The sequence below is a fragment of the Orycteropus afer genome, unplaced genomic scaffold, assembly GCF_000298275.1.
Source record: "Orycteropus afer afer isolate SDZICR_OR568_19922 unplaced genomic scaffold, OryAfe1.0 scaffold00003, whole genome shotgun sequence".
Taxonomy (NCBI): Eukaryota; Metazoa; Chordata; class Mammalia; order Tubulidentata; family Orycteropodidae; genus Orycteropus; species Orycteropus afer.
Genome location: NW_006921590.1, coordinates 7,547,986 through 7,572,376, shown reverse-complemented (window position 1 = coordinate 7,572,376; position 24,391 = coordinate 7,547,986). Strand labels below are relative to the sequence as shown.

The following is a 24,391-nucleotide window of genomic DNA, read 5'->3' as shown; positions in this document are numbered from 1 at the left end:
AGTTATAGATAAATTAATTTTTTTTTTTTATTCAACACATTCCATAGGGTGATAAACATGTCAGTAACACTAGGATGATAAATAAATCTTACTGGTGCAAAAGTGCTTGAGTTATTTTAATCTATTTTTCACTAATCATTTCCAAATCTCTACATAATCAGAGCCATCACTGGACTTAATTTCTCAATTTTTGTATTATTCACCTTTGTTTCTTCAATATTACCTTTCTTCCATTACATCAGTGTTTAAAAATTCTAATAATAAAATTTACAGTTACCAGTTGTCAGAGTAGAACTGTTTTCTGTGGTTGAGTTTTTGGATGTAGATCACCAGGCCTTGTTTCTGAAGTGCCTCTGGGTAGACTGGATTCTCCAACCTTTTAGTTAGCAGCAGAGAGCATTAACCATTTGTACCAGGGAGCCCCAAAACTTTTATCAGTTGTTCTAATAAAGCTTGTTTATTTGAAACATGTTGTTTTCACGTAACTTTTGATATCGCTTCTCTGGCATAGGCTTTGTATAGTTTATATTTTACTCTTTAGTTTCTAGAGATCAATTTTCTGTCTTTTTTAATATCTCACCTTCATCTATCATTTATCTGTTTTTCTCACTAAAAACATATTGCAAACAGTGCCCAGAAATGTCCAAAAACCAAACTTACTGCCATCAAGTCAATCCCGACCCACAGCAACCCTTTTTGGGTTTCCAAGGAGGTAAATCTTTATGGAAGTAGACTGCCCAGTCTTTCCTCCATGCAGAGGCTGGTGGGCTTGAACCACCAACCTTCTGGTTAGCAGTCAAATGCCATAGGCACTACTCTAAGAGAGCTCCTTCAGAAATGTCCAGTGATATCCAATTCCCCAAATTCTATTTTTCCCTTAGTAAACATTATCCTGAGCAGACCTGCCATGGTCTTGAACAAAGACTAATGGCAAAAATCTACCTGAAGCTCAAAACTATTAGGGAATATGGCTGTAGGGCCATCAGACCCCAAACCCCCAAACCCTACCAGGTCCCACTTCCTGGCCTTGGAAAAGTGCCACAAAAACACATTCTTAATCTCTAGCACTTCAGCATCATCTGAGTGTGGCCACTACCTTTAAACTATTCCCCTCATCCTGCAGTATCTAAAGTTTCCTTCAGGAATGTTTTTATTTTTTTGTTTACTCTTCTTCCTCCACTAGCTTTCTCTTTGCAGACTATCCTCAATCTTTTTTTTTTTTTTTTTTTTTACTGTAAACCCACAGTGTGTTTTATCTATCTCCACAACCTGAATATTTACATTGCTTGTTACTAATTATTTCGTACCTTTGTTTGAGATTTTTTCGTTGTTGGATGATAAGGTTGGATGACTGGGGTCTTGAAAAGGCAGCAAAATTTCTTGTCTCTAACTCAAACCATCATTTGAACATATTTTGGTGTTTCCCTAATTGTCTTACTCCACAGTTACTTAACAAATTGGTTAACTCATGGAAAATTAGTCTTCGTTTTGAATGGTGGAAGAGAGTCAATTTCCACTTTAGAAGTAATAACCTACCATATTTCTATCATTTTAAGACACGCTGACTGTAGGCCTCCAACCGAAGCAAGAGCATCTTGGAAAAAAGGAAAACTTAAATGTACGTATCTGTTTCAAAATATATCCTAGTTTCAGATATATACCCTAAAGAAGTGAGAACCATGACAAGTACAGACATACGCACACCCATGTTCATCACAGCACTATTTACAATAGCCAGAAGAAAACAACCTAGGTGTCCATCAACTGAGGAATGGATAACCAAACTATGGTACATACACACAATGGAATACTATGCAACGCTAAAGAATAATGTAGAATCTGAAAAACACCACATAACATGGATGAACTTGGAGGACATTATGCTGAGTGAAATAAGTCAATCACAAAAGGACAAATATTGTATTAGTCCGTTATTGTAAAAGTCAAGGAAAGGTTTATGTATGGAAGGGAATTTTCTTTGTTGGTTACCACAGGTGGGAGGGAAGGGGAGGGAACACTGTTAGATAGATAGAGATAAGTATTGATTTGAGTGAAGAGAAGGGCAATGTACCAAATGTGAGTAATCAATATAGTGCCATTGAGGAAGAGAAAGACATAGAGAGGTACATGGGAGGTACAGACAACAAAGATGAACCCTTTTCCACATATAGTACTGTGTTGTCAGTGAAGGCAAACATGGGTATATGGGTGGACAGATGGGTGGACAGGATTAACTAATAGATATGTCTATGAAGCAGGGAGTGTACCCAAGAACATGTATAGGGTTGGCAGACAACGGTCCTGTAAGTTTATGTATATGATCTGAATTCCCAGGTGTACAGTAGAGCTGACAAGGGGCAAGGTTTTAGTCACTGCTTGACCACTGACAGATACCCTGAGGGACCGAGTAGTTGAACCTGAGGGCTTGAGACCATAGTCGCAGGGGACATCAAGCTCAATTGGCATAACATACTACACAAAACATTGTTCCACCTCCTACTTTGGTGAGTAGTGACTGGGATCTTAAAAGCCTACAAGCTGCCATCTAGATGCAACGATGGGTCTCTCCTTGTCCAGAGCAAAGAAGAATGAAGAAAACCAAAAATTCATGGATACAATCAGTCCTAGCGACTAGTATACCATCTGATCTGCAGCTTATACAACTATGAGACCAGAAGAACTAGATGGTACCTGGCTACCAATGTTAACCACTTGGAAGGGGATCTATGTAGGAGATCCTGGATAGAGAGGGAGAACAATGTGGACAAAACTCAAAATCATTTGGAGAAAAAAAAGGGGGGGGAACAGGTTTGCTGGTCTGATAGAGCCTGGTGGAACCACTGAGACTATGGCTCTTAGCTGCCCGTCAGATCTGGAATTGAACCCATACCAAGCAAAAGACAGGCATATGAGTTGAACATTTACCTCAGGTAGATACACTCCTTGGAGAGAACAATCATGGGAGAAAGTGGGGCTGCTTATGCACCTGGAGACAGCTCAGGGGGTAGGAGGGCATGGAGGGATGGACACAGGGAAGAGGTAACTATGGGGAGGAAGTGGGAGGGGAGCTGTTTCATTGTGGTCAATGTCATGAGACAAAGTGTACGTGAACTGCTGTATGGAAAGTGAATTTGCTCTGTAAATCTTCACCCAAATCACACGTACACAAAAAAAAATATATCCTAGTTTCAGAAAAAACTAAACTGGAGGGTCAACAACAAAGGGGAAGGCCCTCAACAAGATGGACTGACACAGTGGCTACAACGATGGGCAAGGATCGTGAGGATGGCACAGGACCGAGCAGTGTTTCGTTCTGCTGTACACAGGATCGCTATGAGTCAGAGATGACTCGATGGCACCTAACAACAGTTTCAGAAATAGTGAGAATTAAATATATTGATTGCAAGTTTACCTGGTTACTCTGATATACTTAAATTTTTCAAACACATTGATCTCCTTCAATAAATCTGTACATATAATGTAGCTTAAGAGCCCTGGTAGTGCAGTGGTCAAATGCTTAGCTTCTAACTGAAAGGTCAGTGGTCCAAACTGATCAGCTGCTCCACAGGAGAAAGATGTGGCAGTCTGCTTCTGTAAAAATCATAGCCTTGGAAAACCTATGGGTCAGTTCTGTTCTGTCCCACATGGTTGCTATCAGTCGGAATAGATTTGATGGCACTGAGCATGGTTTTCGGTTTAATCTAGTTTAACATAAAAAATTGGATAACAGTATCAGCAGGATTTATTAAATGGCAAGTCCTTTATTTTTTTCTATATTTTCTAACAATCCTACTATTTTTATAGGATATTTTCCCTCCTTTTTCACAAGTAAAGAAAATCAAAAGCCCGAGGAGTACACATGAACTGCTTATAATCGTATTTTTGGAAATTGCTGACTGGGATTTAAACTGACTGGAGCTCTGGTGGCATAGTGCCACCACTAACTGACCGCTAACCAGATGGCTGATCGCTAAAACCCACCATCCACTCCTTGGAAGGAAGATTGGGCAATCTACTTCCATAGAGACACTGCCTCAGAAATCCAAGGAGGGGTCACGATGAGTCGAATCGACTTGATGGCAGTGAGGTTTTTTTTTTTTCCCTTGGTCTGATTACAAAGCTTATATTCTTTACACCACACAATCTGCCAACAAACTTAAAAACCCCATATTAACTACACTCTCTCAATTTTTCCAGGTGTCAACTATAACCTAGGCTAGAAACCTGACATCATTTTTTATTGTTCTTACTCTCCCCAGCACTTCTGCTGCTGCTCCCACTCAGTCAGGGATTCTTGTCAATCCCTGCCTGCAACATAGTTCCTTCTCCATTCCATCTGCATTTATGTTTAGGTAACTGCAGTAGTTTAATAACTGAAATCTAGGCTTTGTGTCACATTATAATTCTACCTCAAAGTCTTTCATTATGCTTCTTTGGACTCTAGTAAATACAATTGCTTTCTCTTATCTATTGTGTCAAATACAAGGTCTCCACTGCTCCATCAGCTGGTCCCACCTCATCAAACCTGCCCCATGCCAGGTCCCACTGCTATCTTCTCACATAAATATATTAAGTGCTCAAATACTGTCTTGGAATTGTTCATAAGATTTTATCCTCTGGTTGCCTGTGCCTTTCTTTCAAATTGATGTATCTTCTTTGAAGGAAAAAAGTTCTATTTCCTAATCATATCTAGTACAATTATGGGTAGTTTGCAAAGGGAATTAGTGAAAAATCTAATATATTGTTTAAAGAATGCCTGGACAAAATTACTGAAGGAAACCATGTGAAATGATAAGTGAAACACAAGCTTTTATGGGAGCAGATAATGGAGAACAACTCATCTCTGTAAATCACTGACCAAAAAGAGGTAAAAGATCCAAATCCATGTTATCTGAGAATTCAAATTAGCACATATTTTATTCTGTAATTTCATTAGATTTATGATTAGTATTTGGGGAACAAGAACCCTTGTTGCACAGTGATTAAGCACTCTGCTATTAACCAAAAGGTCAGTGGTTCGAACTCACCAGCCCGCACTCCACAGGAGAAAGATGCTACTGCCTGCTTCCATAAAGATTTATAGCCTTGAAAACCCTACTGGGAAGTTCTAATCTGTTCTATAGGGTCATTATGAGTTAGAATCAACTTGATCACAGAGGGTTTGTACTTGGGGAATAGGATAAATGTCATTTGGGGCAGACATTTTAAAAACTCAATCAAAAGCAGTATTTTCACTTGAAATACAGTATGTATAGTGTCAAGTTGTTTTTGGGGAAAAAAAAACTAACGAAATTCTCATTTCAGTTCTTGCTCTGCCTTGAACAGTGAGAACTACCAAGATCAAAAAACACAGTTCCTTCCCTTTAACACTAATGGATTTCCCAAAATAGCAAAATTAACAGAAAAACTTGGTTTTCTCCATTCTCAAATAATTTGTTATAGCAGATATATTTTGCTGCTTGGTTGGGGACCAAAAAAAAAAAAAGAACCTCAAGTTTTCTGTTTAGAGGTTAGCAAGACACTGGACTTGTATAGGAAAGAAAAGGTAGTGTTTCCTCTTGAGGCCTGAAGGAGTTCAAATTCTAAGAATACGATGGCAGGGGTACTATTACCTAACTAAAAAGGACGGTTGTTTTTCTCCATACCATCTCCATTTATATGAGTTCCAGATGCCTAATTCCTTTTTTTTTTTTTTGGTTAATTCTCTTTTTACATTTAAAAAAAAAAAAAAAGTCTTTAAGAAAGCAAGCCATACTAAAGACTGCAACATAAACTGACAGCATGCCAAGTCTCTTGCAGGAGTTTGATAAACATTCATAATGATGATTATGATGCCAAAAGTCATTATTTGCATGCAAAGAGTTTCCTTCCTCAAAGTACCTTGATCTCAGAATTTCTGGTTTCACAGAACTGAAAGCAAGTTAGTCCTCTTTACAAGATCACCCACCCTTTTTTGAATTGTGTGGTTTAAATAGTTTGGTGGCTTTTCAGCTGATAAGCTCTGAAGAATCTAGCCTCTCCAGTTCATTTATGTAGAGTCCGCTGGCATACTTGCCCTCTGAGGACGTGTAAAACCACTCAGGGTATAAAGAGTGAGTTAAGAAGATGTCACAGAGGAAGAATTGTCACAACTATGTAGCTGTAACACAACTATGATGCAGTACACAATTGTATAGACATAATAAGGGCTCGACATATTTTCTCTTCAATATACCTTTACAAGCATTATTATTATTACTGCCGTAGATAATACACTGCACCTGTAACTCCCACCACTACCACTGAGTTGATTCTGACTCATCGTGACCCTACAGTATAGAATAGAACTACCTCAAAGGGTTTCCAGGACTGTACATCTTTACTGAAACAGAACGCCTAATCTTTCTCCTGCTGAGTGGCTGGTGGGTTGAACCCCCAACCTTCTTGGTTAGCAGCCAAATGCCTTAACCACTGCACCACCAGGTCTCCACACTTGTAACTAATGTCTCTAAAACTGGGTCACAGAAAATGTTTAACTTTAAAACAAAGAGGAAGTCCTTTTTAGACTTCATACCAAGATGCGGTCCACTAAGAAGGACAAGGGACTTCTAAGCACCAGGGGCTGAGGGGGACAGAGCACATAGATACTTTCATGGTGACCTGATAAATGAGATAATAACATACCAAAGCACCTGGTATTTGAAGCTCCTTTAACCTTAGTTCCCTTCCCCCACCCCCAGACCATCTCTCCTTAAGATATCACATCATTTGATCTAAAGAGTTCAGGTAGGTAATTATTCAAAATGAATAATCAAAATGAATTACAACCCTGCCTCCCAATTCCTAAAACCTCAGCTCTGGAAATGTACTTCTGCTCACAGAAGAACCAAACAGATTACTCTTATGCAAGGTGACTACCTTCACTAATTCTTACTTATTTAGGGAGTCATATTGAAAAGCAGAATCAATATATTAATGTGATAAATTCTCAATGTGATTATTGTAACTTTATAATAATATGATTAATAATGTTTCAACCAATAACAATGGTCAGGAAAAAAATCACAAGACACATACACACGCACACAAACCCAGCACTTTAGTAGTAGTATGCTTTTAGACACTTAAAAACGTTGAGAAGAAAACAAGAGATTGTCAATGACTAACTTCTGTTAAGCAGGTGTCTATTTAAGCCTAGCTTGTCGGTAAAATTCACGTAGTGGGTTTGAAACGCAGTTACCGTCCACGTCTTTAGAGTTAAAACCACCAGGTGACAAGGAAGTGTCTGGGGACGGTCTTCTCATCTCCCCGCCGCCTTGCCCCAAACCCCGAACCTCCAATTCACCCCGGCGCACCCGGATCAGTTGCCAAGTCACAAGTGCAAAGAAACTTCCTCCTCTCGGGCGGGGTGAGGCCTGTGGGTTCCCACGCAGCGCGACGCCCAGGCCCAGGTCCCTCTGGGCCTCGCTGCCCTCTGAAGCTGTGCCGGATGCCCCCAGACTCAGGCTGAGCAGGTGCCGCGCCCCTCCCGCCCGCCCCAGCTCTCCCTTCCAGTCTCGCAGCCCCGCACCTGAGGATATTGTCTGCGTAGGTGAGCAGCAGCTTGGAGGCCTCCAGAAAGGTCTCTGGGGTGTTCTCACAGAGCTCGGCCACGGCCTGGGACGAGGAGCCCGAGGAGCTGCCCAGCGCCGCCGCCGCCATGCTTGAGCACCCGCGGCCGTCGCCGCCCCTCCGCTCCGCGTCCCGCACTGAGCAGGCGCCTCCGCGGGCGGCGGCTGCTGCAGCCAGCCGCACGGGGCGGGGTGGGGGAGGGGCGGGTTAGGGTTGGGGAGACAGGATCCTTGTCGTTTGTGGAGAGTGCCGCGGTCAGGAGGGACGAAGTGGGACTACGAACCCTGAGGGACAGGGGCGACCAATTGTTGGCCCGTCTTTCCAAGAAATCGCAGTTTCTGGGAGCCTCAGGACCGGCCTCAAACGAGAGTGGGAGAACCCCATACATCTCCACTCTGCCTTGCCCAAATAAATCTTACAGCCTCTTGGTAGCAGATTGTCAGGCCCTCCCAGATAGATATGGAGGAAAGGCCCCAGAAGGAAGGAGCAACAAACGTTGAAAAACAAATTCATGGCCATACACTGCTGTGTTTTCCAATATGTTGTTGTTTGCCATCGAGTCGGCCCCGATTCATAGCTACCCCTCCTTGGGTTTCCGAGGCAGTATCACTACGGAAGTAGGATTGCCCAACCCAAACTTCCTTCCGAGGTGGGTTTGAACTGCCAGCCTTCTGGTGAGCAGTCAAGTGCCTTAGGCACTATGCTACCAGAGCTCCTGTTTTCCAATATATTGGTTCCTTTTTAGAATTAGGTGAGTGAGTGAAACTTTATTACATAAAACACTCATCAAATAGTATCATAACGCTCTAAGGAAATGTTTGTTCAAACTACATATTGCAACCCATTAGTAAGTTGTGCATTCAATTTACTGTGTGGTAACTAGCGTAAGAGGCACACACAATAACAACAAAACAGAACAGGATGGGGGTGGGGAAGGAGGAGAATAAAATTACATCCTATGTAATAAGGGTAAATATTGTTTGGGGACTTTCGTTTCACAGATAGATCACGTGCTCTTTAGCCCTAGTAGATTATGTTTAACCTCTTTAATCCAGCATCTGCCTGATATGCCATTAAGAGAACATCTATCAGTGAACTGCTGTATGGAAAGTGAATTTGCTCTGTAAACTTTCACCCAAATCACACACACACACACAAAAAACAGTGTATCTATCATTATTAAAAATGGCTTCATTCATTGCAGAAATTTCTTTCCATACTTCAAAAAAGATTTTTCCTGACCTTTTGTCTTTAAAATATTTTACCTAAATAGCCTCTTTAAATTTCTTGATGCTTTATGGTGTTTGCTTTTAAGATTTGAACGTTTCTTCCACCATCTTTGAAGAAGACCTTGAGCTAGACTATATGCTTCAGTTACCATTCATCTGCCAGATACACGTGACAAGTTTTAAATATGTTTTTGAACCAGCTTTCAAGAATAGTGTATTTAACAGATTAGCTGCTGAAACTAAAAATTTCAATGACTTAAGAGAAATATCTTACTCATATGATATTTGAATGCAGATATCATTTATCAGTGGGCAGTGTTCCCCCATATTCAGAGACCCACCCTCCTTCCATCTCTTGGACTGTTGTTGTTGTGTTGTTATGTGCCGTTGAGTCAAATCTGACTCATAGCGTCCTCCCTTGGGTTTCCGAGGCAGTTATCACTACGGAAGCAGGATTGCCCAACCTTGCTTCCGAGGAATGGCTGGTGGGTTTGAACCGCCAGTCGTCTGGTTAGCAGGCAAGTGTCGTAGCCACTATGCTACCAGAGCATCCCTTGGACTAGATGTGAACAAATGTTTTCTGTAAAGGACTAGATAGTAAATGTTTTAGACTTTGTGAGCCATATGGTCTCTGTGGCAATTATTTAATTCTGCCTCTGCAGTTATAGGGCAATAGACTAGCATAGCTAGGGGGTACAGGGGATGTGGACTTCATCTGGTGATACTGTCAGTGGGAGTGACAACAAAAAAATGACTGTCAATAAAATTTTTGAGTACTGTTTAAACAGAAATTTATTATTCTTAGTAAAAATATCCTTGTTATTATAAAAACAACATCATTTTTTTGTAAACCCAGGCTAAAACTCTATGTAATTTACTTTTTGAACCTTTTAATGTACTCTGATCAGAGCTGTCATTATTACCCAATTATGGATGATCCTTCAAATCATGCGATTTTGTCTGCATGCTACAAGTACATAGTGTTGTTTGTGTTGGTGCCAGTGTTTTTATAGTCCTTAAAATGAACATAATTTTGATTTAGTTCTTAAATGCTTCTACTTCAAAGTCTATTGTTTTCTTACCAAATTTGCACTTTAACTACATGAAACGATGTAAATACATCAGGCTGTGCATATGATAATGTAATTTAAAGGTTAAGTTTAATTTTGCTAGTTGTTTATGTCACTACTATTACCATTACATTCAGTGATATATGGGAATTACAATTTACGAGCAACATTAGTATAAAAAACATTACTGAAGATTCTATATAGTCTGGTATGGGAGGAGATCCATGAGGTGAATGACACCAACTCTAGTGATACCACTGGTGACAGACAAGACTTAACATGAATAGAACTGGCTGTGGTCCAATGAAACTATTTACAAAAATAGGCAGCCCGCTAGGGTTAGACAGCACGCTGTAGATTGTCAACTTCTGCCATAAAGCCATAGTCTTCTGCATTTAGCTAGTAATTGAGGAAAAAGAAGGCACATCTATGTCTTAAACACATAGGCCCAGAAATGACATAAAGCGTTTTCTTTCCCATTGGATTAACAAGAAAGAGCCCCTATCTAGATAAAAGGGGGCACTGGGAAATGTAGTCTGTAACCAGACGTGGCACTTCTCACAACTCTGCAAGATTGACGCAACGGGATAAGAGGGTTGGGGTTATAGATGTCTCTATCACAAACTATATTACCCTTAATTTGGGTTTCTTTTTTCCATTAACACATTTATTTATCCTTATAAGAATGTTATAAGGAACTCTGGTGGCATGGTGCCTGCGGCATTGGACTGCTAACCAGAAGGTTGGTGGTTCAAACCCACCAGCCACTCTGCGGAAGGAAGATGGGGCAATCTACTTCTGTAAAGATCTACCATCTTGGAAACTCAAAGGAGGTCACTATGGGTTAGAATCAATATTTATTTTTTAAATCACAGAAAACTTTTCAAACAAAATCTCAGGAATCCCACTATATGCAAAACACCAAAGTGGAGGTGCTCTGGAATTGAATCAAGGGAGGGAGGAGCCTAGAATGCTATCAGCTCAGCTTTGCCCTTGACAGAAATACTGGTTTTGGGGAACATGAAGCAACAGCGTAAAAACCAATACAATAGAAATAAGATTGTGATAATAATGCAGTCCATAAAATCATAGAAATAACCTTATCAAAGACTATTCTGCAAACTGATGTTTATTTTAAATTACTTGATATTTTGTTGTTGTTGTTATGTGCCGCCGAGTTGGACCAGACTCATAGCGACCCCTCCTTGGGTTTCCGAGGCAGTATCACAACGGAAGTAAATTGCGTAACCTTCCTTCCGAGGAGTGGCTGGTGGGTTTGAATTGCCAGCCTTCTGGTTAGCAGTCAAGTGCCTTAGGCACGACGCCACCAGAAAGTGCAATCAAAGATAGAGACATGAGAAAAGAAAAGCTATAGAAATCAACAGATAGTAAAATCAGTTTGCTGGGTGGAAAGCTAATTTAATAGAAACTTGGAAATATGTATGGAAAGATAGTCTTAAATCAGATTACAAGGCATTTAAGATAAACCTAGCAAGTCTGAAGAGGAAAGATGCTACGATAAGTGGAGCCTTTTTGAAGATTTTGGTGCAAGAAAACACTGTGATATTATAGCAAAGTATGTTACTAAATCACATATGAAACTATATAGAAAAATCATAAAATTTACCACCCTATGGGCAATCTACTTCCATAGAGATACTGTCTTGGAAACCCAAGGAGGGGTCGCTATGTCGAATCGACTCCACAGTAGTGAGTTAGTTAGTTAGTTATTTTAAATTAAAGGAAAAGAGAAGAAATAAAATGACATGACTTTTTAGTTCTTTGTACCTTTTTTTAAGTTAATTGATTTGTCTCTTCTTGTCCAAGGTGATTTGGGGATGCTACAAAAGAAAAATGAAACATTCAGCATACATTAAAAATATATGCTTCATATGAGTTAAGCATTAGACAAAGAATAGATAACAGGTCTTTTCACTATCTTAGAATCTTGTTCAGCAAAGAAAAGCAGAGAGCAAATTTGGATATGTTTACACATCAGGTTTTAATTATAACCATATGTGTTTGTCTTAATTCCTTTTAAAGGAACTCTTTTGCCATTGAATAGGTCCACTAAAAGTTCATTCTTCTACCACTCATCTGTTTATCCTACTGTGGTATCTTGGGTGTTCTGATGCTAGAACCTACGCCACCAGTATTTCCAATACCAGCAGAGTCATGATAGACAGGATTCTATCATGGTGGACAGGATTTAGCAGAGCTTCCAGACTAAGCCAAACTAGGAAAAAAGACCTGGCAATCTACTTTAAAAAAAAAAAAAAAATTGGCTGGTGAAAACCTTATGAATAGCAGTGCAACACTGTCTGATAAAGTGTTCATCTTCTGGAAGATGAAATACTCAGGCTGGAAGGTACTTAGAATATGACTGAGGAAAAGCTGCCTCCTCAAAGTAGAGTTGACCATCATGACATGGATGGAGTCAAGATTTGAGGACCTTCATATGCTGATGTGGCATGACTCAAAATGAGAGCAACTGCAAACATCCATTAATAATCAGAACGTGGAATGTATAAAATATGGATTTATGAAAATTGGAAATTATCTGAAATGAAATGGAATACATAAAGATCAATATCCTAGGCATAAGTAAGCTGAAATGGACTTGTACTGGCCACTCTGAATTAGACAATCATATAGTCTACAATACCAAGAATGACAAATCAAAGAGGAATAGCATCACATTTATCATTAAAAAGAACATTTCAAGATCTATCCTTACATATCATGATATCAAATGATAGGATGATATCCATATGCCTACAAGAATGACCAGTTAATACGATGATTATTCAAATTTATGCACCAACGACTAATGCCAAAGAAAGAAATGGAAGATTTTTACCAACTTCTGCAGTTTGAACTGATCAAACGTGCAATCAAGATGCATTGATAATTACTGGTGATTGGAATGTGAAAGTTGGAAACAAAGGATGATCAGTCCTTAGAAATATGCTCTTGGTGATAAAAATGACACTAGAGATCACATGATAGAACTCTGCAAGACCAATGACTTATTCATTGGAAATATATTTTTCAACAACATAAATGGCAATTATATTTGTAGACCTCATTAGATAAAATATACAGGATTCAAATAGAGTACATCTGTGCAAAGAGATGATGGAGAAGCTCAATATCATCAATCAGAACTAAGTCAGGGGCCGACTGTGGATCAGATCATCAATTACTCACATGCAAGTTCAATTGAAGCTGAAGAAAATTAAAATGGAAGAAAGTGGGAAGACTGTTTTTACAGTGTAGGGACTGCAATACATGTTAAATGTCACAAAACACAATCTGTATAGATTGTTAAATGGAAAATCAATTTGTTCTGTAAACTTCCACCCAAATCACAATTAAAAAACAAAACAAACCAACCAAGGCCACAAGAGTCAAAGTACAAATTTGAGTATATCCCAACTGAATTTAGAGACTATTTCAGAAACAGATTTGACTCATTTAACACTAATGACTGAAGACCAGATGACTTGTAGAATGATATCATGATATCATGCATTAAGAAAACAAAAAGTCATTATAAAGACAGGAAAGACAAAAAACAAAATGGATGTCAGAAGAAACTCTGAAACTTGCTCTTGAACGTAGAGTAAATAAAGCAATGGAAAAAAAGTAAAAGACCTGAACATAAGATTTTAAAGGGCAGCTCGACAAGACAAAGTATTATAATGAAATGTGCAAAGACCTGGAGTTGGAAATTTAAAGGGTAAGAACATGCTCAGCATTTCTCAAGCTAAAAGACCAGAAAAAAAGATTCAGCCCTCAAGTTGCAATACTGAAGGATTCAATGGGCAAAACTTTGAATGAGGCTGGAAGCATCAAAAGAAGATGGAAGGAATAAACAGAGTCACTGTACCAAAAAGAATCAGTCAATGTTCAACAATTTCAGGAGGTAGCATATGATCAAGAATGAATAATATTGAAGAAAGAAGTCCAAGCTTCACTGAAAGCAATTGCCAAAGCAGGGCTCCAGGAATTGATGGAATACCAATTGAGATGTTTCAGCAAACTGATGTAGTGCTGGAATTGCTCACTCGTCTATGCCAAGAAATTTGGAAGATAGCTACCTGGCCATCCAACTGGGAGAAAGCCTCATTTGTGCTCAATGCAAACAAAGGTAATCCAACAGAATGCAGAAATGTATTGAGCAGTATCATTAATATCCTGTATAAGTTATTGTTTGCTAAAGATAATTAAACAGTTGCAGAAGTACATCAACTATTAGAAATTTAAGCATGATTTAAAAGAGGACATGCAATGAGGTATTTCATTGCAGATGTGAGATGGATCTTGGCTAAAAGCAGAGAATACCATAGTATGGTTGCCTGTGTCTTATTGACTATGCAAAGGCATTCAACTGTGTGGATCATAACAAATCATGGATAACATCACACAGAATGGGAATTCTAGAACATTTAATTGTGCTCACGTGAAACCTGTACATAGACCAAGAGGCACTCGTTCAAACAGAACACGAGGATACTGCATGGTTTAAAATCAGGATGGTGTATGCCAGAGTTGTATCCTTTCACTATACTTATTCAATCTGTAAATAATCTGTTAAACTGAACTATATGAAGAAGAATGCAGCATCAGGATTGAAGGAAGACTGCATATGGACACCCCCATATGCAGATGAGAGAAACTTGCTTGCTGAAAGTGAAAAGGACTTGAAGCATTTACTGATGAAGATCAAAAACTATCAAAGATCTATCCTTTTCTGTGGATTACACCTCAACATAAAAGAATACAAAAGTCCTCCCAATTGGACCAAAAAGCACATCTCAATAAATGGAGAAAAGATAGTTTTCAAGGATTTCATTTCTCTTGGACCCACAATCAATGCTCATGAAAGCAGCAGTCAAGAAATCAAATGATGTATTGCATTGAGCAGATCTACTGGAAAAGACCTCTTTAAAGTGTTTAAGAGCGAAGATGTCACTTTGAGGACTGAGTTGTGTCTGATCCAAACTATAGTATTTTAATCACTTTATAAGCATATAAAACCTAGACAATGCATAAAGAAGACTGAAGAAATGATGCCTTTGAATTATGGTGTTGGCAAAGAATATTGAATATACCATGGCTTGCCAGAAGGAACAAATCTGTCTTGGAAGAAGTACAGGCAGATTGTTCTTTGGAAGTGGGGACGGTGAGACTTCATCTCACATACTCTGGACATGTTATAAAGAGGGACTAGTTCCTAGAGAAAGACACCATGCTTGGTCAAGTAGAAAGACAGTGAAAAAGAGGAAGACTCTCAATGAGATGGATTAACACAGTGGCTGCAACAGTGAGCTCAAACATAACAAAAATTGTGAGGATTATGTGGCACCAGGCAGTGTTTTATTCTGTTGTACATAGGGTCACTATGAGTTGAAACCATCTTAACAGCACCTAACAAGAAGTGATTGAGTATAATCTGGATCAAGAGTACCCAAGGTGAAGCTGGGTTTTCCCTAACTACTTTGGACACAGTAGGTACTCAACTCATTTTAATCCAAGACTAACACAGAAAATCTAAGGTCGGCCCAAATTATTCTCTAGAGTTGGAAAAAAAAGTGGAGTTTATTCTGAAGCAAGTGCTTCAAAGGCATTGCCCAGAAAGAAACGTAACTATGTGCAGGAGGTTCATATGCACATTTTGTGGTCAGTCCTTTACCTAAACAAGAAAAAATACACAAAACAAAACCCACACCTGGGATGGTATGTGTGCAACTGATGGTCCATAAATAGCATTTGCTTACTGCTTTATTTTTTTTTAATTTTCTTGTTACATTCTCCTTTTATAGATTCACAGACAGCTCTGAGCAAATAAAGCTATTCAATTTTTAAGACACTTAGAAATAAGCATCTTCATTTTCTTCTATTCTCGTCAGATATTAGGTGTAGTAGTTGGAACTCTGGCTTTTATCAAGCAAACAATTATTTTAAAATTAAAAATTTTGTTACTATAAAATCATTACATGTTTATTATAAAAAATATATATAGTAGATAAGCTAAGCAAAAATAAGGGGAAAAAATTCTTAGCACAATTATTGTACCTTCCTCCAAACTTTTTTAAACTATTTTCAAAAATGGAGTTTTGTATCTTTTGTCTCCTATCATCTAATCTTAACATCGTCCCACATTAATATTATAAAATTACTTTTAATGGCTGCACACAAAAGACACAATTTGCAGATGCATTTACGTTATTCACTGTTATAAGTAATTTTAGGAGTACATTCTTGAGGCTACAATAATTTCCTTAATTCTTAATTCAATAACTTCCTAGGATTCCAGGACAGTATGTGGGTACCTCTTCTACAACATGGAAAATTTGGGCAACAAAATCCCCTTTTGATGGGCGAAAATGCCGTTATTGCATTAATTTCCACTCCCTCGGTTATCCGAGTCACTGAGATTTTCAGAGCGGTGCATTTGCTAAGGAGGCGCCAGTACGCGCCACCGCCCCAAGTCTGACCTTAGCAAAGGCAGGACAACCGGCTGCGGCTGGCTCAGACGTGGCGCGAACGTGCGAGCGCGCATGTGCGTGCGTGCGCACGCACGCTAGCGTCATACCGCGCCGCCTGGTGAGAGGCCCAGTGCAGGTATCGGCTGCTTTTTTCCTTCCGCACCTTACCTCTCCTCGGTCAAGTCGGTTCTTGGTTAAACCGCGGGAGGGAGTTCGAGGAGCCAGGCCTAACTTCTTTTCCTCCGCCGCCCTTTTCTCCGCACGCAGGATTTGTGTGTAGATGGGTGAGTGGGGTACTTGAGAGGCGGTACAGAAAATGGCCACACCTCTCAGTCTTGCTCCCTGGCTTTCGTGGCCCTAACCTTAGTCCACAGATGTCCCAGTTGGTGGTGTGAAGGAACCGTCCCCACCCTACCCCCACTCCACTGCCAGTTATAAGCCCCTGTTTTACGAAGATCACGTTACAGTTTTTTGTCCTTGGAGGACTTTTGGAAGGCCACTTACCCCTACCTCGGAGATTAGGCCCAGAAATGAATTTTGTGTGCCAGTGACACAACAGAGATAATAGCCAGAGATGCTATTAAGAATAAGGTCACAGTAGTAATCCTTGAGAAAGGATCCTTCCTGAAGTCAATTATCAGTTTAAGCATACCTTTTTATTTTTCATTGTATAAATCTTTTTGGTGAATTGAATGAATCATCAATTCAGTTATCTTCAAATGTCTGAGGATACTTACAGTCAAAAACGGGAGTTAAGTCCAAGCAGGTGGTTTCATAAGGAAATATAAATTAAAATTATGTTGCCTTATTTTCCCTGAGCTAATTAGCATTTCAAAACAAGCACCCAAAGAACACTTTAAATATTGTTGCTGAGGCCCTTAGGCTATTGTAAACACTAGTGAGTAGCTCCTGGCTGTGTTGTGATCTGTTACAGGAATGTGCTTCTGATCATCTGCATTTCAGTCATGTCATACTACTTGCAAAATTTCTTAAAAATTACAAGTCATCATCTTCTGTATTCAAAATTATGCCAGCCGTTAAAAAGAAGTAAAAGATTTTTCTCAACTATACAAACATCCAGTTTGCGAAGGCGGGTTGTCATTACAGGCATTGGCTTAGTGACTCCTCTTGGTATTGGAACTCAACTGGTATGGGGTCGTCTTATCCAAGGAGAGAGTGGAATTGTTTCACTGGTTGGTGAAGAATATAAGAGCATACCTTGCAGTGTTGCTGCTTATGTGCCAAGAGGTTGTAATGAAGGCCAGTTCAATGAACTAAATTTTGTGTCCAAATCAGATATCAAGTCCATGTCTTCTCCCACCATCATGGCCATTGGTGCTGCAGAGTTAGCCCTGAAAGATTCAGGCTGGAGTCCTCAGTCAGAAGCTGATCAAGTGGCTGCTGGTGTTGCAATTGGCATGGGAATGATTCCTCTTGAAGTTGTTTCAGAAACTGCTTTGATCTTTCAGACAAAAGGCTACAATAAAGTCAGCCCATTCTTTGTCCCTAAGATTCTCGTTAATATGGCAGCAGGCCAGGTGAGCATTCGGTATAAACTCAAGGGCCCCAATCATGCTGTATCCACAGCCTGTACCACAGGAGCTCATGCTGTGGGAGATTCTTTTAGATTTATAGCCCATGGTGATGCTGATGTGATGGTGGCTGGAGGTACAGATTCTTGCATTAGCCTTTTATCTCTTGCTGGGTTTTCCAGAGCCCGGGCTCTGAGCACAAACTCTGATCCTAAATTAGCATGTCGACCATTTCATCCAGAGAGAGATGGTTTTGTGATGGGAGAAGGTGCAGCTGTGCTCGTGCTGGAGGAACAAGAGCATGCTGTTCAAAGAGGGGCTCGGATTTATGCAGAAATTTTGGGCTATGGACTCTCAGGTGATGCTGGTCACATAACTGCCCCGGATCCTGAAGGAGAAGGTGCCTTAAGGTAAAGATTATTTGGTTGTTTCATTCAAAATAATACTTCAAATTAGACTTTTAAAGTCCAAATTAGGAGAAGTTGCTTTATCTGGCTTTCTTGGTGTAGAGTATATCATTTTTCTATTTTAGACTAAACAAAGTGTATTTGAAATTTTTGCTTTAACATGTTTGGACTATTTGAAAACATGAACATCCTTGCAAAAATTGGATTTTAGTCAGGCCAGTAAAGTTGTGAAGAAGGCCACATGTGTCTTTGCCAACTTTTCATTCATCCAGTTGTGCTTAACAACCATTACGGTGCTCCTTCCCACCTCCTTGTGTTTGAATTTTCGTCAGACTTGGACAGTAAAGTCAGTCCTTTTCTTTTTAACCTACTTGTTACCTCCCATTTCAATATAGAGTTTTGCTCTTACTAAATCAAAGCTTCTCAACCATTGATGTGCATACACATCATCCAGACAGAGATCTTGTTAAAATGCAGTTTATGACTCTTTAGGTCTAGGTTAGTGCCTGAGATTCTGCATTTCTCATATAGATGCTGCTGCGGCTGCTGTTTGAAGGACCATATTGAGAAATAGATTCCTATGATTGTAAAAGACATTAGTAGTGAGTTCACTTGAAAACAAAACAATCCATGATAAGATTTTAGCAAACTGACCATTTAACTCTCTAAGGTCACATTATATTTTAACTAGTTAAATCAACCAGAAGCTGGCACATTTTTTATATAAATGGATAAATAGTAAATCTTTTTGGCTTTGTGGGCCACAGTGTCTTTGTAGCACAAAAGCAGCCAAAGACAATAATAAGTAAATGGACGTGGCTGTGTTACTTAAACTATTTACAGAAACCGTCAATCGACCCTACAGTGGTTTACCAAACCTGAATTACACTTGGTTTTAGTGAGTAGTTTGCCTAGTTGCTGGTGTTAGAAATGTCAAGCATAGTAACCAGCTAGTTGAAGAAAGTTAGGGGCACATTTCAAAGTATGTCCTGAGCTACCTCTTAGAAAATATATGCAGCTTGGAGATAAGGTATTAAAAAATCAGGTGTTAATAGCCATAAGGTTTTTAAGTTTTTTTCAGAGAGATTTTTTGATTATGAATTTTGTGTGTGTGTGTTGGTGTGGCTTTGTACTTGTTCATTTCAGAATTCTTATGGGAGCTCTGGTAGCATAGTGGCTAAGACACTTGCCTGCTAACCAGACGGCTGGCGGTTCAAACCCACCAGCCACTCCTCGGAAGGAAGGTTGGGCAATCCTACTTCCGTAGTGATACTGCCTCGGAAACCCAAGGAGGGGTCGCTATGAGTCGGGGCCGACTCGACGGCACATAACAACAACAACAACATGGCCATCAATAAAAGGAATTTTGAAAAGCTATTGGAAACACAGAAGTAATAGTGTAAAAGCTTTAAGATTATTGGAAAATATTCCAAGTTTTACATTTAAATGTAAAAGAATTAAAGTTATAAATTGCTTCCCACATTTAAATCATATACCACCCCTTCCTCCTTAAAGGAAAAAAAAAAATATCCTAGAAAGAAAGTTATTCAAGGCTTGAGGCAACATAGCTTTTTCCCTTAGGAAAATTCCCTTTTCAAATAAATGGAAATATGTTTGATTAGCGTTTATAAAATCCATATGCTCATGTGTTTATTTCATGATGATGAATCAGGTCAGGGTATTGGGTGTGACTCTTATTCTCATGCAGTAGGCATTCTAAGCCATATGGCAGTCTAAAATGGGGTTCTGTTACTAGAGCAGAAGATTCTTTTCATCCAGTGTACTTGTATACCTACAAGGTACGCTACACTGATAAGAATCCTCTGTTAAAATTAAGCTTAGTTCTGATGAATTCAATTTCTCCTCTTGTTTTTATTAGATGCATGGCTGCTGCTGTAAAAGATGCAAGCATACAGCTTGAAGAGATATCCTATGTCAATGCGCATGCTACTTCCACGCCTTTGGGAGATGCTGCTGAAAACAAAGCTATCAAACGTCTTTTCAAAGACCACGCATATGCCCTTGCAGTTTCTTCAACTAAAGGGGCCACTGGACACTTGCTGGGAGCTGCAGGGGCAGTTGAGGTAGCTTTTACTGCACTGGCTTGTTACTACCGGAAACTGCCACCTACTTTAAACCTGAATTATACAGAACCAGAATTTGATCTCAATTATGTTCCATTAAAGGCACAGGAATGGAAAATTGAGAAAAGATGCATTGCACTTACCAATTCCTTTGGTTTCGGTGGTACTAACGCAACACTTTGTATTGCTGGCATGTAGGACAACTCCTTTGTAATTAATCATTTATTTTTTTATGTTATCAATAAAAGATTTTAGATGAATAAATAATGTGTGTTTATATAAATACATATATATATATATCAATGCCCAGATATACTTATCTGTGTCAGGGTTCCTCAACCTTGACACTATTGAGATTTTTGGCCAGATAATTCTTTATGGTGGGGAGGAGGCAGACTTACCTACCTATACCATGATCCAGCAGTATGTTATTCATACTACTCTTTGATAAATTAATAGAATTTTCCTGTACTCACAAGCCACCTGTTCTTTGAGACATACAAATAAAAGAAACCAGATTCACTGCCATTGAGTTGTTTCTGACTCATAGCAACCCCTCCTTAGGTTCCCAGGCAGTCTCTCTATGGAGGTAGATTGCCCAGTCTTTCTTCTGAGGAATGGCTGGTAGATTGGAACTGCCACCCTTCTGGTTACCAGTCAAATGCCTTAGGCACTAAGCCACCAGAGCTCCCAGACAAAGAAATGAAAATGGTTTAGCATTTCTTACTCTCTTTTTTTATTTATGATGGGTCCTTAGTAATTCACGAAGGAAAAATGATTTTGGAAAGTAGAGCATAAATGGTAGGTGACTCAAGTCGTGTCTGCTTGGCTCACCCATACTGCAGTAATGGCAGATAAGTTTTTATGTGTGCTTCTGGCACTTCCCAATGATGGCTCCACTTTCCCACCTGCTTTCTCTAAGGTAAAAGGATCTCATTAATTCTCAGCAGGCTGCAAGTGTTTGAAGGGGAAGTGGGCAAGTTCTCTATAGGTCGTACTTAACCATTAGTGATGGATGAGAGTGGATGGATAAATGCCTCGCCTCCTTTCAGAGGGATACTTAAGGTTCTGTACAGCCTTGGAAACCCTACAGGGCAGTTTTACTATATCCTTTAGAGTCTGTGGATCAGAATCAACTTGACAGTTCCCCAGAAGTTCCCTGGTGAGATGGAGCTTCAGTTATCTATAGCAGTAACTAGCTCAATAACATTCCCTTTACCGGCTTTCCTTCCCTCTCTATGTCCCCTGATTTTTAATCCTGTTCCCAGGAATCACCTCTCAAATAAACCATCTTGTGTCAGACTCTACTTTCTGGGGACTTAAACTGAGACAGAAAGTTTGAATTGGGGGTTAATACATCAAGTGATAATGTGAATAAGAGAATAAATAGGATGTGCATCTGAAGAAGTGAGAAGAGTTCCCCACATTTTAATAGGCATGCATATATTGCTGTGGTAATTAAGTCTGTGTGTCAATTTGGTTGGGCCTGGTTGAGTGGCTGAGCAGCTGGATGTTCCATGATGAGACAAAAAAAAAACAAAACTCCATAGTAAAATCTACTGTGAGTGGTTGAGTGGCTGCCTTAGGGATGTGGTCTTCTTCCTGTATATAAGGAGAAGCCTTGGGGAATGGTCTCTAGCTTATGGCACACTTGAATCCTGCATGTAGCCATGTTGTTCAGCAGCCTACTGTTCTCTGCCGACCTTGGGACTTTCAATGGATTTGCATTAATGGCCTGCCGTATGGTTTGGTAACATCGGGCCTGTGCCTTTTTACTTGTCAACCTTGGGTTTGTCAGCCTCAGCAGCCAGCAGCTGTCTGAGTGAAGAAAAGCCTCTAGCTTCAGTGGGCTGGGAGCAGGAGGCAGAGCTGAAGGCCAAGGCTGAGGGGCTTTCACCCAGCCCCTAGAGCCTGGCACTTTGAACTTGGACTTCTAGCCTCCAAACTGTAAGAGAATAAACTCTTGTTTGTTCAATTCATCCCATTTGTGGTAATTCTCTTAGAGTGGTACTAGGTAACCAAAACAATTGCCAATCCATTGATCTGATTATAGCACTTTATTTCCTGTGTAACTAAGACTCTAGCTATGTTTTCACAGGACTAGGTTACTGTGTGCCATTGAGTAAATTCTGACTCATAGTGACCCTATAGCACAAAGTAGACCAACCACATAAGATTGCATAGGCTGTAATCAGTTTGTAGCCAAGCACATAACTATTGTACTGCCAGGGCTCATTTTATATAAATATAAAAAAGACCCACTGCTATCAAGTGACAGCAACCCTGTAAGGACAGTAGCACTTCCCCATAGAGTTTCCAAAGTTGTAAATCTTTACGGAAGCAGAATGCTGCATCTTTCTGCTATGGAGCAGGTGACCTTTCAGTTAGCAGCTGAGCGCTTAACCACTGCACCACCAGTGCTCCCTCAAAAAACTATCTATCAAACCGAAAAACAAAACTCATTGCCATCCAGTCGATTCTGAGTCAGAGTGACCCCCATTGGGTTTCCAAGGCAGTAAATCTTTATGGAAGTAGATTGCCCATCTTCCTTCCATGGAGCAGCTGGTGGGTTTGAACCACTAACCTGGTTAGCAGTCAAATGCCTTAGGCACTGTGCCACGAGAGTTCCTTTATAACTATAACCAGCTTTAATACTCATTGGCACACATTCATTGTTTAACTGAAATTTTCTGGGTGCCAACTATGAACCTGATTTTATTCTTGTCACCAAGTTTTAACGGTGTTAAGGAAGACTTCCTGAAGGAAGCTGAGGCCATAAGAGTAAAAAGATCTCAGAGTAAGGGGGAAGGAAGGGAAGAAGGGTAAAGTGTTTCACCAGGGGGCAATAGAATGTGGGAAGGTCTGAAAGTTAGAGAATGCACTTGTACTAAAACTATAAATGCATATAGCTTGAGATGGGGGAGCAGTAGACAAAACCAGAATATGTGGTGGAGGTTGTAAGAACCTTACAAATACTAAGAAATTAAGAGTGGCACAGTGTTTAAGTCAGTTGGCTGCTAACCAAAAGGTTAGTGGTTGGAATCCACCGCTACCAGGGAAACAGATGAGACAGTCAGCTTCCCTAAACTTTTATAGCCTTGGTAACTCTATGGGATAGTTCTATTCTGTCCTATAAGGTTGCTATGAGGGGTCATCAACTCAGTGGGTGGGGGTTTGGTTTTTGGTTTGGAAACCATTGAAGGTTTGAAATGGTGAGATGGCTTTCTGTTGTGTCAGTTTGTCCAGGCTGAACTACATTTCCCATAATTCTTTTCATTGTGCTTTTCTGATTAGGTGGGTCCTAAATGAGATTTTTGTGGGAGATTTGGAGAGTAGAACTGAAACAGCCATTTTGTAGTTCACACATATTGTTGCTTCTCTGCTGGCTCACATCCTTGCTCTGAGGCAGCAGCTGAGCCTGTAAATGTTACACAGGCCTCTGGATCCTCTTTCAGCTTGTGACTCTGGCAGGTGTGTGTTTAGCTCCATGATGAAGAAAGGCCTCAGCACTGCCCCACATCCCCAAGGTTAGAGGCAGTAAGAACTGACAAGTTTCAGTTCATCATTCTGTGAGTTCTAGCTTGCTATTGGAACTTTAACATCCATCTTCGCCGTTTGACTGTCTGCCCTGTGGACTTCAAACTCCAGCATCAAAAGGTAACAGGTGAACATAGCCTAACAGAGATCATTTAACCAGTTTTCTCAGTTGTATAAGGTCAAATCCCTATAAAAATATCTACATTATCTATCTTTCAACTGTATTAACTAGTATCTCTCTTGATCCCTATCATTATCTTTTTTTTTTTATCTTTTTTTCTTTTTTTTATTCTGATTTGGGTGAAGATTTACAGAGCAAATTCACTTTCCATACAGCAGTTCACATATACTTTGTCTCATGTCATTGACCACAGTTTACCACAGTGCAACAGCTCCCCTCCCACTTGCTCCCCATAGTTACCTCTTCCCAGTGTCCATCCCTCCATAC

General features: G+C 39.8%; 2 protein-coding genes across 2 annotated transcripts in view; one reads left to right on the top strand and one right to left on the bottom strand.

Moving 5' to 3' along the window:
• NGLY1 (N-glycanase 1) overlaps positions 1 to 7,722 on the bottom strand; it is a 136,373-nt gene extending 128,651 nt beyond the window's left edge. The window contains exon 1 of the mRNA XM_007936347.2: positions 7,550 to 7,722. Coding sequence (XP_007934538.1) covers positions 7,550 to 7,680 — 131 coding nt within the window. The 5' untranslated portion in view covers positions 7,681 to 7,722. The remainder of the gene's footprint in view (positions 1 to 7,549) is intronic.
• Positions 7,723 to 17,348: 9,626 nt separating this feature from the next.
• On the top strand, positions 17,349 to 20,604 carry OXSM (3-oxoacyl-ACP synthase, mitochondrial). Its single transcript, XM_007936326.2, has 2 exons — positions 17,349 to 18,325; positions 20,202 to 20,604. Exons 1-2 carry the CDS (start codon positions 17,349 to 17,351, stop codon positions 20,602 to 20,604), a joined length of 1,380 nt encoding a protein of 459 aa, XP_007934517.1.
• Positions 20,605 to 24,391: the final 3,787 nt, after the last annotated feature.